General features: G+C 41.3%; 2 protein-coding genes across 4 annotated transcripts in view; one reads left to right on the forward strand and one right to left on the reverse strand.

The window, feature by feature from the left end:
* Nucleotides 1-7,023, reverse strand: part of BRIX1 (biogenesis of ribosomes BRX1) — a 69,124-nt gene extending 62,101 nt beyond the window's left edge. Inside the window, exons 1-2 of the mRNA XM_085630969.1 lie at nt 6,973-7,023; nt 6,490-6,687 (exon numbers count right to left, since the gene is read on the reverse strand). Coding sequence (XP_085487095.1) covers nt 6,490-6,630 — 141 coding nt within the window. The 5' untranslated portion in view covers nt 6,631-6,687; nt 6,973-7,023. The remainder of the gene's footprint in view (nt 1-6,489; nt 6,688-6,972) is intronic.
* Nucleotides 6,978-14,773, forward strand: part of NDUFAF7 (NADH:ubiquinone oxidoreductase complex assembly factor 7) — a 30,378-nt gene continuing 22,582 nt past the window's right edge. The window contains exon 1 of one of the 3 annotated variants that reach the window (XM_085630958.1): nt 6,978-6,998. In XM_085630958.1, coding sequence (XP_085487084.1) covers nt 6,986-6,998 — 13 coding nt within the window. In that variant the 5' untranslated portion in view covers nt 6,978-6,985. Of the gene's footprint in view, nt 6,999-7,065; nt 7,152-14,773 lie in introns of those variants that run through there. The other 2 variants (XM_085630967.1, XM_085630961.1) reach the window with 2 other exon arrangements.

The raw sequence follows: 14,773 nt of genomic DNA on the forward strand, positions 1-14,773 counted from the left end.
GCAAAAATAAAATCTTCTTAAATTCTCACTAGCAAGTGAAATTGAGATGAAAATGTTAATGACTCACTCTACCCATATTGGTTTTAAAGAAATCCAAAGTTTTCTTTGTTTTAAAGGACTATATCACTTTTCTTGAAGGCCCTCACCTGGACACCAAATTATGATTTTTTCTCAATATGCATCTATCATAAGAAAATAATTCCTAAAAAAGCTAATTGACAACTCTAATCACGATCACATATCTACTTAAACTTAGAACAAATATTGAAACATTTGTGAGTCAGACAGAACAAATGGCTACTCGATGGTGTATTCAATCATTTTTCCATATTAGTCGATATATCAAACTGGCCCAAAATCAGGGGGCCAAAATTGGTATTGCTCAATAGGTTCTCTCCAACAATCACGATTTAAATCTTGTCCATGTTCCGTCTCAACCGGTGGTATTCATCAATTAGTAGACTGACAAGAAATATTACATATAGCTGTATTGTCTTGGAATGTGCAAGCAACACAGACAGGGAGGAAGATGCAGATGTAGGATAGGGAGGCCAAGGGATGTGGAAATAAGACCGGAGAGGGCGGAGTGATGCAACATGGAGAAGCACACACACATGAAATAGGGAGCGGGTGGGGAGAAGCACATGGGGACAGGCAGCAGCACGAGGGGGGAGTAGTACACAAGGGAGACGGCTCAAAAAGACATGCACTCTCTGCATGTGCTGACACAAAAATAAACAATCATTGGCAAATCCAATATGACTTACCAGCGCTACTGCTGTGCAGCATGGCTAAAAGTTAGAAACAAGCATTTGCAATGCAATAGGTCTCGCATTATTGAAAGTTTGAGGTTTTGGCGCTGCAAACAATAATGATTGTTAGACTTTTTTTTTTTTACTATCCCAGCAATAGCATAAGTAAGGGTGCAGAACCTTGTGGCTAATAGAGGTCCCTTTACAACTCCACAGGGACACCTAGTAACAGCCTTTGTTATCGCACCCTTTTCTTGCTTTTGTAGAGTTTATTTTATTACTTATGTTACTGCTTTGATATTTTTTTTTTTTAACAAAAAAACCTACCAAACAATCATTTGCAATGCAATAGCTCAAAATGTCGGTAATGCGAGACCTATTGCATTGTAAATTCAGATTTACTGTTGTCACCTGGAGCAAGTAACGCCAGGAACGTGGGAAATTAGGGGAAAACCCATCACACTGGGTAGTAGTAAGTTTCACAGTTTGCTCAGACTTACCTAGCACTTGATTACTACCTGCGGCATAAAGGAAATCTAGAATACCAATCAGATTTCTTAAGAAGCCAGTACACATGTGCTCGGGTCAGATTTCACTGTACATATTTTATTCTGTCCATGTCAATTACACAGTTTAAAATTCGATTCAGCTCACCAGGGATACATTTCTAATTTTTTCCAGGGTACTAAAACTACAATTTAACCTTTACTGTTTGACATTACCCCCATGAACACTAACTGTATGTTGTGCACAGAGAGAGACCGCCATTCACAGAAGTCCCTGAGGGTGGCAGATGTCACAATGCCCGGCAAGGAATGAACAATTCACATTGACCCACAAAGCTTAACCAGTCACACGCCACGTCACAGAAGCTCCAAAATGAAAAAAATATGAGACATTGTTTCACACTTGGATCCAAGTGATTCTAAATACTACGGCGCAAATGTTCCCTCATCTTGCTGACAGTTTTTTCCGCAAAAGGGCACACTTTCCCTTCTCAACACTAGTGGCACTAGCTTTGAGAATATTAAGGTTCTGAGTTTTATGCATGTATAACTTAACACAATTATTTGGAAGCACAGACTGACTGTTTCTCTGCCAGTTACTAGTTTAGTCATTACACCACAAGGATCTGCAAAGCAGCAGGCTGAAAAGTAAAAATAAATGACAACTTCACAAAATAAACATAGTCGGTCTGCAGGAGATTCTCCTGTCAGGGCTCCTGTCGTAGAGAGGCGCGCGAGACATCAGCCAGCATCCCTCAAGACATGAATCATCCACATCCAAAGAGCTTAGACTGCAAAACCAAGAAACGAGCCCCAAGAAAAAGAAGAAGCACCCAGTCTCTTCCCACTATGAGAGGCTCGGGGGACAGACAACCACGAGCAGGCAATGTTATACCGACCTGGCTTAAGGAGGTAGTGAGGTACGCACAGGCTCAATACCAGGTGGGGACGCACAAGTCTTGCCACGACTAGTCGAGCACCAATTATCGGGAACAGTGCTCCTGCTACAAACATCCCATGCTGAGTCACCATCTTTATTATGAAACCATTAATTAGGCCCATTCAAAATGATGGACACTGCTTTAAAGTGCCAGGGCGCGCTAGATGACAGGACTAAAAAACAATTAATAGCCTTTTTATCCTAGCTACACATCCCAGAGAAAGTAACATTGATAACAATGGATTGGTCCAGCAACTAGCCCTGACAGGGGAACTATACCCGTTTTGCAGGCCATCATGCTTCCTGTCGGGAAAGCAGACATATCGATATTTATTCTGCACTCCCTCAAGTCTTCGAGTACCGGCACCAAAGATTTAGGATTGCCCATCTACATTTCCTCACCCAATAGCGCCCATCTGATCATGTCTAAGACTCCCGGGGAAAATCCAGGCTCCTGTGTCAAACAAGTAAAATCCCAAGGGAGGGAGAGGCACTGGGATGGCACCGACATGGTTGGGGGCAAAGTGAGGAGGGTAAACCTCCCGCGAAAGAAAAGTGAGAGCAGCAGCAGAAACTGCTACAACTTAAAAGTATTTTTTTTTAAATATAGAAGTGGGCACCGTGCTCAAAGCGCGGCGCCCGTGTTGCAAATATGAAATCGGGTGCCGTGCACATAAAGTTACGCGCATGGCACCCATTAATTGACTTGTATGTTTTACAATATTTATATGGCGAGCCTCGCATAAACAAAGTTGCGCAGCCGCCATTCTCAAAATGGAAGCGCAGTATGGGGGTACTTTAAAAATGAAAGACTGTCTTCCAATTGTAAAATTAAGAAACGCAGCTGCCACTGCCAGAAGCGAAGCAAACAGAATAGCGAATGAGAGGCGGTCAAGCACTATTGCGGGTGGGGATGGCAAATGAAGCTGCCAAAACTTAAGTAAACAGAACATTTAAGAAGCAGAGGCACTGCAACAAAAAGAAAAGAGTGCAGTCAAAGGTCTCTAAATAACCCTGACGATTAGGATACACTTAAGAGGGGCTGTCCTCATGGGAGGTAACAATAGAAGAAAGGGAGGTACGAAACAGGAGGAAGGAGGGACTACTAACAAAATAAACCAATGAAATAAAAAGAATTCCGAAAGACATTGCAAGGAGCCAATAAAATGTATAGTTAGAGCTCCATGACCATAGCCTGAATACACCATGTTGTTTCTAAGAGACAGCGCAAGCGCTGCCTAGGAGAGACCTAAAAAAAAGCACTATGACAGGGCCAGCATTGTCAACATCTTTAGATTTAGATAAGGTTTTATAAAGAGCTCTGACATCCACAAGTTTCTTGTAGCTCGAATTAAGGCAAAACATAGAAAACCAAATAGCCTAGAAAAAGGATGAAATCGACAAGGACGTGGGAGCAAGCAAACCATGCACCTTAATGGGAGTGTTGTAAAATGCAACTTTAAATAAAAAAAAAATCAAAAGCGTGAGCAGTAGAAGGACACACACAGGGCATTGAAGCGCTATTTGGGCCATGCTCCACAGAAGGGCAAACACACGAAGAGGAAGTTAAGCCCGCAAGCGCTGACCAATAAGGACCAGAAAATAACAATGAGGCCAATCAAAGGTAAGCAATGAGCGGACTCCAAGACTTGCGTAAGTAAACAAAATGCCTTGCAAGTGACAGCGCATGTGATGTCTCAGGCGAGACCCAAAAAGTAGTTCCCTAATATTGTGCATAGACACTGGGCAAACAAGCACATGCAAAGAAGCAATGCTCCATAGAAGTGACAAAAACAAGGTTCAGAAACTGGGATACGAATAAGAAACAGGTATTTGAGAGTGACAAGGACAGTCAACCAATGGAAAACAACAGGCTTCAAGTCAAAGTTCATGGTAAGACACACTATGCATTACAACAGATAGCATGTGTGCCGTCTAGCAGCCCCAACCTAAAAACTAATGAACAGATTTGGAGTAATACAAGATAAGCAGATTGTGGGTAAAGTTTTACTTTCGTGCCACGTTTGGTGTATATCTAGTCAGTGGTTGTTAATGTAGGTGCAAGCAAATATCTCTATGGGAGCTAAAATGGAAAAACATCTTTATTGACACTCACTCTTCCATTTTTTTCCCCTGCATGGAACTGAATGAAATTGGCATGCCAGAATGTAGCCGATTATGCTAAGTGAGTGCCAAATTCAGTGCAGCTCTGCCAATGTTATAGTTATAGGTAAATAAAAAAAAGGCTTCTCAATGGAAAGTGCGAATTAACGGTAAGTACACGGTGGCAAGTGCCTCTGCATATCCAATCTATTTGAATGTGCTTGCATGACACAAGAATTTTGCTTCCAAAATGGAAGAGGTGATTTGATGAAGCACTCATTTATTTGTATGAACTTTTTACTGGATCGCTACAATGTAAGATCCAGTGCTGTATCAGATATACCTACTTCAAATTCAGTGAACTTAAAGTGTCTGTTGAGTTATATTATTGTACGATAGTGATTAGGATGGCACCATGAGCTGCTCGTATATGCTTATATGGCATGAGACACAAAATTCCAATATAGTGCCCAGTCATGCAATTTATGCTGGAATACATGAGATTCAAGATCGGGTTATAATACGAATAGCAAGTATTCACATCAATTAATAGTTGTTAATCAAACGTGAAGGGAAGACTTTGGAATATTAAAGCTCAGTCACTCAAAGATAGCTCTCATAAGAAACACATTCACTATAAATAACAAAATGGTGAAGGTTCACCACGGCACTAAATCGGAGTCAGGCTACAGCCTGCACCTGTGAGCTACCTTTCATGTGGTGTTACAATTTTAAAAAACGTGGTTAATCACAACATTAACTTGACAGGCAGCAGATTTAAATATGTTACCTTACTGTTCATGTTGTATTTATTTTGAGAGCATAAAGCTGAACAAATATTGACAGTATCCACTTCTGCTGATTGTGCACCTACCTAAATGCAAGCTTAGACAATTGTAATTCAAATTATACGAGGACTATAGTAAGGTAGGAACAGAGAAATTAAACTTTGTCTTGCTAAAAGTTTGTGCTAGCTGTCTAGATCACGGTTAGATAGGATACAGAATTTGAGGGGAAATATAGTTTATGTACTTATATGTTGGGATAAATCAGAATTATGAATATCAAATTGATATTTATATTATCTTGGGTGCAGCAAATTATCCAGTGGTAACATTCTAGTCGCTTGAGATCTGCCACTCAGGAGATACTTTAGTCTGACATGCATATTCCTTAGTGGTGGGATACATATTTACGCAATGTCAACTATACACCTTTTTGTTTTGTCTAAGTTTGGAATTCTGGTATACATATTGTGTAAATAGTAGATTTTAATTATATATGTTGTTGGACAACATATGAATGAATAAAATCATTTAAGGGCATAATATGAAACATTTGTGAAAAAGCTGGTGTACAACTTGATGTAATTTTACAGGCTCACCTGTGAAAGGCAGAATAGGGTGCGCAAGTCAGTCATATCACTCTTGCATCAAAAAGGGCAAGAGAATAGGGGAAAGGGCGGTTTCTGTATGCTATCTGAACATTAACACTTGAGCGTTCTCATTACAAGCCATAACACTCTGGAACAGCCACCCAATAAATATTTATACCACTTTAAGACGTTTGGCCTTCACACATACATCTTCCACTAATCACAGTAACAATCTGCAGCACCAAATCCCCTTGACAAATAACAAAACAGACTACAAGGGCAACTAGGGGGAACACATAATGAACAAACTCAAGTCCTACAATGCTGTACCTACATTACCAAGAAGTCCATAGTCTTCTCATAACCAGGGTGCAAACAGAGACCTCCTCATACACTTGGAACCTAAGAAGAAGCTTTTTGGGAACTAATCAAAGCCAGTTTATAATATCAGGGAACCTTGAAGACTTCCAACTTACATGCCTCGCCCACCTAAAAGAATATCACCAATCCAAATGTTAGGGTTGAGTTAACGGACCAATTACATTGCCAGTTCATCAAATCAAGCCACCACTAGTTTACAGAATCTAGTGGGGGCCCTCACGAACTCAAACTGCCTTAAAATGAGTCACCGACAGCTATACACATTGGGCAAATCAAGGAAAGAACGTTGCGCTGGACGTATCCCTCATTTTACAGAACTGATAAGCCGGACATATGTGCCTGGCATAGATGCACGAGTAGAGTGGGGTTAACATTATGGAACTAGAACAGCATCTAGCAGACTGAGGTGATTAGCCAAACACAGTCTCGTACCATGGAAACCGGGGGAGGAACGCAATGCTCTTCACCATGCCCTGGAACGCCTGCTGCCTGCTGCTCATCGTTGACCCGAGGTTTTTTCTTGTTTTTCTTAGCTTCAGCGGTGGAGCCACGTTTTCGCTTGTAAGCAGACATCTTGAGCGACCCGGATGTTATCACCAAACGGACTTCAGCAGATACACGAAGAAAGAACTATAGAAACAAAAGAAGTATTTTATTGCGAGGTCTCTTTATTTGCAATACGCGGCGGCCATGTTGAACATGCTTTAGAAGCGGAAAATAATAAACAAAAAATACTCTTTCTAAACTATATTCTGAATCTCCATTTTTTTAACTGTAGCATAACGTTCTGATACACAAAACACCGCTGCAGAACTGTGATTCTAGAGCATGTTGAAATTTTCTGGTCTTTGTACAAAGATTACATTAGACCTCCCAGAGCCCGCCACACCCACCAACTCAGGGCAAGAAACAAACCTGGTGAAGCTTTATGACATGGAGCTGTGAGTGTCCACTAACATGCCGCTTTATCTGACATTGTCTTTCTTTTATGCCTATTATTATACCCTAGGCTGGGCAGGCGCTTTCATCTCTTTGGTGTGGCTCCGGGAAAGTTGGCGTTACTACGAGGTAGACATAGACTCTTTGCGCTTTTGGTACGGAATCAATGGATAGTTTAAACAACATTTTCTAATTAAGTAGTGTATAAGTAATAGTGAGCTTATATTTATTGTGCAAAGCAAAAAACTCTGTAAATGTTAAACAACTGTAATCAATGAACCCTTAATAAACATAACTATTTTCGACACATATTATATACAACTAATGCTGTGTATTCAGCTTCTTCTCAGTGTTGGTGATGCCAACGTGTTTCTATTCTCTTCGGGAGATCTCTACCTAACCTAAACGAATGGGACCCCCCAAACGAGCAAAAGCAGAAGCGGTTCCAGGATTCAGGCTATGAGAGGACCCTGAAGAGGCAATTGGTGGTTACAAAGTTGAGAGAAGTTGTCCTGCGTCAGCCAGGTGTCTGAGAACTGTATCAAGTATGCTGAAGGTCTTGTGGAGTACATTACACTGCATACTCTAGTCTCTCTACCCATACATGCTAACATTTTCAAATTAGAAAAGGGATATTTCGAAAAAAACAAATCGGCGTACTTTATTTTCCCAATTGAAGCAAAGGCAATTTCAGGTGGGAGGCAGCTAAAATAAAACAGTTTGGTGCTTAAAAGTCTGTAGTCTTCTGCCTGAATCAGGTCTTTTGGCATATAGGTCTACCTTCTGGGGGGTGGAAAGCCAATAAATTAACCGAGAGGCCTCCAGCCAAGCCCTGAAAATATTTGGCATGTAAATCATCCAACAAGCATCATGTTAGAATATAAAGAGTCGTTAAAAATGTATTTCTTTAACCCCCAGAAGCGTTTTACCTTAGTACATTGGAATATATCTCTGTATTGAGAATTATTTATTGAAAGTGAAAGTTTTTAAACATGAACTGAGAAATAGTTCTGCCCAATCACAATGGTATTAGTGAAAATATAGGCCAGCCAGTTGTCATGTGCATCTTATATGTGGCCTAGGTTCATATTATATGTAGAGAAACATTGTAGTCAATTAAATCAAACACCAACTTTTTGTGTAGAGCAACAATCCTGTACTCACATATTTGAAAGTGCTCTCATCTGTCATAATAATTTGGTCAAGCAGAGAAGCCAGGGTGGTAGTTCTTAGTTGGTAACCTCATTCCAATGTAGACGGCTATAAAAATTAAAGCGATGTATTGCATATATGCATAAAAAAGCGACAGTAATGTCAACTCACGTAGTGGTAATGCAACGTGTACATTTGATTGTTGTAAGATAACAAATTGTGAGAAATATAAAAGATAACTTTTTGTAATTGATACATGCGGCACTGTAAAAACCAATAACATCTGTTTGATAAAAATAAAAAGCAGAGAAGCCGGGATTGAGCCTAGATTTTCCAGTTTCACATATGGTAGTTTAGCCAGAGATGGGTATCTCTTACTGACATCAAAGGTTAATTATTTGTCTTTAATTCGTGGAGGATGGGACTAGGACGTGACAGGCATAATCCACATTTTGTTTTTGGCAGTTTTACATACCGCAAATCTTGCACAGGCACATAGGAGCACATCTCAGCAGACAATGTTGCATCTGCTTTTTTTTGGGTACAGGGAGATTTGCCTGCGATTCACAGGATGCTGACCCGAGGCTGTAATTCGAACCTGGTTTCTCACCTTACATGGTAGGCAGCTGAAGCCTATAAGTCCTACTGTGAAAACACAGCTTGTTCTGGGCTCGAGGTTCCAAGGGTGCGTCAAGGTGAGCCGGAGCCAGCCATCAGACATGAGCTTTTAGTGGCTTGCCCACCTCTACTTGCCGGGCTTTGTCTACAAGTTTTAACTATGTATTTCTTGCGATTTGTACCTATGTATTTTATCGCTTCTGCTTTCTCCACCTGTTAGACTTGGCATCTTTGGCGTGGTTTACCCTGACTTTTTGGCTCTACCCCCTGTATTTTTTTTTAAACACTTTTTATTGAAACAAACATCAGTCATACAGTAGGTTGAACAATAGCTTTCAAGTTTATAAGCAGCTTGCATTATAGTCAAAGATGTATAGAGTTCTGGCCTGTCTTGCACAGTATACCTTTAACACGCATCACAGTTGGATTAAGTTAATTCCCATCCTCCCTCCTCGTAGTTCCTCAGTGGGGGAGATACACAGTTCGCCCCTGGCAACATTCCACTTTTCCCAATTTAGATCCCATTTCTTTGGGCTGCCTCTGTTCTTGGACACCTCTTTCTCTGCCATCATGGTTTTATCCATGTCTCTTTACCAACCCCTCAGTGATGGATCTTCCACCACGCCCCATTTTTGGGCGATGTTTCTTTTGGCAAGGGCCAGCCCCAGGGAGACCCAGGATTGCTCAGTTTGTGGGTAGTCTGTGGCCTCCCATATATTAAGCATGCAAAGTTTTGTGGAGCTGGGAATGCCTTTCCCACTAGTCTCCCTGAGTTTAGCTATAATTCCCCCCCCCCCAGTAAGGTTGGATCGCGGGGCACTCCCAAAGTGTGTTAAAAAATAGTTCCCTCCTGGGCACAATGTCTTAGACACTCAGCATCTGGCCTTTTTCCAATCCTTAACAGGATCCCCTGAGAAATTCGTCCTATGGAGGATTTTAAGTTGAACAAGCCTCAGGGATGAACTAGTTACCTTTCAAACTATAACTCCGGTCACATGGTCAGAACACCATTTGCTTGCTTTCCAACATAAAACAACGCTAAGCGACTCACCTAAAACCACCTTACGTGTATCCACCTAGTGACCGTGGAACAAATTCAATTTGGAACACTTAAAAACACAACTAACATCCAGTACAGATCCGGAAACAATAAATTCTGTTAAAAAACTATATGAGTGGCTACAGGAAGCTTTTGATATCCTGATACCACTAAAAACCACACAACATAACAAAAGAAAACAAGCACCTTGGAGAAATACAGAGATAAAAGACATAAAACTACAAATTAGAAAGCTGCAACATGCCTGGCTAAAAACAAACAAGACAAACTTCACCTACAGAAAAGTAACAGATTATACAAGCCAGCTATCAAAAAAGCAAAGAAAAGGTACTATTCAGACAGAATTCAAAATGCTAAATGTACAAATAAAGAATTCTATAAAACACTCAATGAACCAAATTGCCTAGAAGGAACTCATCCCGTTACTCAAGATTTCACAGACAAACTGGCAAATCATTACACGGACAAAGCAGACACGTTGGACTCGTACTTAAAACAGAGACAAAGCACCAGCACTAACCCTTTTACAGAACAACAATCCAAGAATACTCTTAACTCAGCCTCTCCATTCGTTCCAACACATTTCACACAGTTAATATATGGACCTGGTCAACGCAAGCAGGCCTGCCGGCAGCCCTTCTGACCCATGTCCATCTCAAACTTTCAAGACAATTCTTCAAACAACCTCTGCTGCCAATCCAGTAAGAAGAATCATCAATGATTCCTTAACTACCGGAAGATTTTGAGAAGAACTCAAAAAGTCATACATACTTCGTTTACTGAAGAAAGCAAACTTGGACCCGTTGAATCCTGACAACTACAGACCCATTACAAATGGACCTTTCCTGGGCAAACTGATAGAAAGAAGAGCGTTCGCCCAGATGTAACAATTCATTGAAGACAATGCCATACTTTCAGACTTCCAAACGGGATTCCTTCCGGGAAGAGGCACAGAATCTGCCCTCCTTGCCATCTGAGATGACCTGAAGAATACAGTTGATCACAACGGGTTTGCTACGCTACTCCTCTTGGACCTCTCAAGTGCTTTTGACACCGTTGACCATGACACTCTGGTACAAAGACTCTACAAAGCCGGCATAGAGGGGACTGCTTTAGACTGGATCATGTCCTACCTTCATAACAGAACTAATGTCATCCATACCCCACCTTTCTCGTCCAAACCATACTCCACAAAAGCCAGGGTCCCTCAAGGCTCTATCACCTCGCCCATGCTTTTCAACATCTACATGAAGTCATTACCGGTACTGATCAATAATTTTCACCTCACGTGCTATAATTATGCAGATGACGCGCAAATATTCCTTCAACTGGAATGCCGAAACGACAATGGAAACGCGCCAATTTTCAGTTGTCTCAGAGCCGTGGATCATTGGATGACGTGGAGCCATCTCAAATTGAATGCTTCCAAAACGGAAATGCTCACGTATGGCAATTGGAAACATTTTGACCCGCTTGCTGCCTAGCCTGATGAACTCGGATCACCGCCTAAAGTATCGAAGGAAGTAAGAAACCACGGAATGACCAGTGACTCCAAGTTGTCGATTAATGCCCAAGAGGACAAACTAGCAAGATCAAGGTTTGTTACTATAAAAACTCTGCGACGAATCTTCCCCCATTTGGGATTTCCACACAAGGTCCAAGCTACCATCTCCCTTGTTCTGTCCAAACTCGATTTCGCCAATGGCCTCTATCACGGATCACCTTTAACAATCATGAAAAGACTACAACGGATTCAGAACACGGCTGCCAGACTACTCTTGCATATCAAACCGCGAGACCACATCTCCCCTGCCTTGAAAGCCCTGCATTGGTTACCGGTTGCCAGAAGATCCCCGTTCAAGCTGCTTTGTATCACCCACAAAGCGATACATGGAATGGGACCGCTCTTCATCAGGAATAAAATCACCAAACACATTAATCATAGGAACCTCCGCTCTAGAGTGGCACCTCACCTCAAAGTCACGAGATATAAGAAAAAAAACATGGGTGGCACATCCTTCTCTGTTCAAGCAGCCAAAATATGGAACTCTTTACCCCCCAACATAAGATCCACTGACAACCACCTTATCTTCAGAAAAATGCTCAAGAATTGGTTCTTCACCACATAAGCACCATACGCAAACAAAAATATACAGCATATCCCTCTGTATATACACATTTATTTGTACTATAGATAGGTACCTATGTATGTGTATTGCATTGTATAAACATGACGAATAATAATGTTAAATAAATGAATAAATTAATAAATTTTTAAGTACAACACTTGAAAACCAGAGTTTATCGAATGCATCTTTAATCTACTTATACTTCCTTCCTTTATGCATCTATATACCTTCCATGTACTTGGATCTATGTATTTATTACTTACGTCCCCTAAAATAAAAAATAAAAAGCATATTCTTTGCACTACCCTATTTCTCACCCTATACCTCCGTCAATATCTAATCTACATCAACTTACTTCCTTTATGCATCTATACACTTTCCATGTACTTATGGATCTATATATTTATTACTTTCTTCTAATTCAGCATATCCAATGCACTACTGTATTTCTCACCCTATACCTCTCTGAATATATCTTCTACCTCACTCTCTGACTCATCTCAAACCTCTTTCTACTACTCTTTTTGATGCACTACACCTCTATAAATATATCCTCTACATCCACTCTCTCATTCATCTCAAACCCCATACCACTACCATGACCCCCAAAATAGACCTTTCTAGACTCACCCCTACTATGCCCCTCCTTGCACCATCTAACACCTCTTTCGCTATACTGATCTCCCAAAACAAGCCTTTCTAAACCCTTTCCTCTGACTCTTCCCCTCCACAACCCTTTTCACTCATCCCAAGCCTCCCACTACTTCTATAAAATATATGAATCCTTCACTCTTCTATCCCTCCACTAAGCTTTTCAATCAGAATAACAGACTAACATGTCCACTTATCAATTTTCATATGTCACTATACTAATTCACCACTAATCCTTTATCGGTTCCGAGTAGCGTGTTACTCACCGAAAAAAGCGCTTCAACACCTCATTAGGGGTAGCAAGCGCTATATAAATGCAACCCTTTTTCCCTCTTCTATCCCTCCGCTATCCTTCTCAGTCCAAATAACTGACTAATATCCACCACTCAAATTACTTTAATATTTCGCTATACTAATTCACCACTAATCCTTTATGGGTTCCGGAGTAGCGTGCTACTCGCTGAAAAAGCGCTTCAACACCCCATCAGGAGTAACAAGTGCTATATATATGCATACCGCTGTCCCTCTTCTATCCCTCTGCTCACCTTCACAATCCAAATAACCGATTAACATATCATCCACCGCTCAAATTACTTGCATATTTCACTATACTAATTCAACATTAATCCTTTAATGGGTTCCGGAGTAGCGTGCTACTCACCAACAAAGCACCTCAACACACCAACGGGTAACAAGAGCTATATAAATGCACACCTTTTTCCATCCTCTATCCCTCCACTATCCTTCTCAATCCAAATAACTGATTAATATCCACCACTCAAATTACTTTCATATTTCACTATACTAATTCACCACTAATCCTTATGGGTTCTGTAGTAGCGTGCTACTCGCCAAAAAAAGCGCTTCAACACCCCATCATTGTTCACAAGCGCAATATAAATGCAAACCTTTTTCCCTCTTCTATCCCTCCGCTATACTTCTGAATCCAAATAACTGACTAACCTATCCACCACTCAAATTACTTTCATATTTCACTATACTAATTCAACATTAATCCTTCTAGGGTTCCAGAGTAGCGTGCTACTCGCCGAAAAAGCGCTTTGATGCCTCGTCATGGATAGTAAGCGCTACATAAATGCAATTACAATACAGTACAATATAATGAGAGGCCATCCTGCCATTCATTGTCTTCTAAGCTCCCTCAGTCTGCCTCCCATTGGTCCCTGAGGCTTATGAGTGGGTCCGGTCTATTATTTATCAGTTTTCGATGGATATTGCTTTACTGGTCATTGGGTCTGCAAAGAGCCTGTCTTCCAGTGGGGATGCCTCGGGCAGAGCCACCCCCTTTGGGACCACAGACTGTATGGCGTATTTTTTTGCAAGTATCTGTAGGCCTCTGTACCTGCCATTTGGTACTCTGTCTGTAACTCGCTAAACGGAACTACACCGTCTCTTTTCCAGAGATCACCTTCGGACGAAATACCAATCGTATCTCATCTATCGAACCCGGGACAGTTACTCAGTGTGCCCAGTTGTTCTGCCTCCCACAACGGCGTTGCTTTTGTTATCTTTCTGTGCCAGCCTAATTTCTTGGAAGCTTTGTGCCATATTGTTATGGTGTGGGCAGTGGGTCCTGTGAGTGGGTGGCGTTTAGGCTCTTTGTAGAGGGCTCTTTGGTGGCCTCTCGGACTCATTAACCATTTGTCCATTTGATAGGCTGGATCTAGTTGCGGAACATAGATCCATTGGTTAATTACGGCTAATTGGGAAGCCCAATTATATTGTTTAATGTCATGTAGGGCGATTTCCCCATCATACCACCCTCTAATCAACTTTGGCAGGGCTATTTGTGAGTTCTTCCCGTCCCATAGGAGGGTTCGCACTGCACTCTCTATGTTTTTAAAATATGTGTCCAGGACCCCGTAGGGGGTGTTCTGCAACATATAGAGAAACTGGGGCATTGCCAACATTTTGAACAGTGCCTCTCTGCCCAGAAGGGTGAGAGGAAGTGTTCGCCAGTGTTGTACATCATTATTTAGCATTTTCAGAGGGCCCTGGAAGTAGAAGAGGAGCGGATCAGTTATGAAGATTCCAAGATATTTGAATCCCGTCGTCACCACCATAATTTCTTAGTTCAACGGTATTCGCAACACGGGTCACCGATACCTCATGTATTTTTGATGCTGTGCTGGATTTCGTTATTGCT

Source organism: Triturus cristatus, chromosome 2_1, assembly GCF_964204655.1.
Source record: "Triturus cristatus chromosome 2_1, aTriCri1.1, whole genome shotgun sequence".
Classification (NCBI taxonomy): domain Eukaryota; kingdom Metazoa; phylum Chordata; class Amphibia; order Caudata; family Salamandridae; genus Triturus; species Triturus cristatus.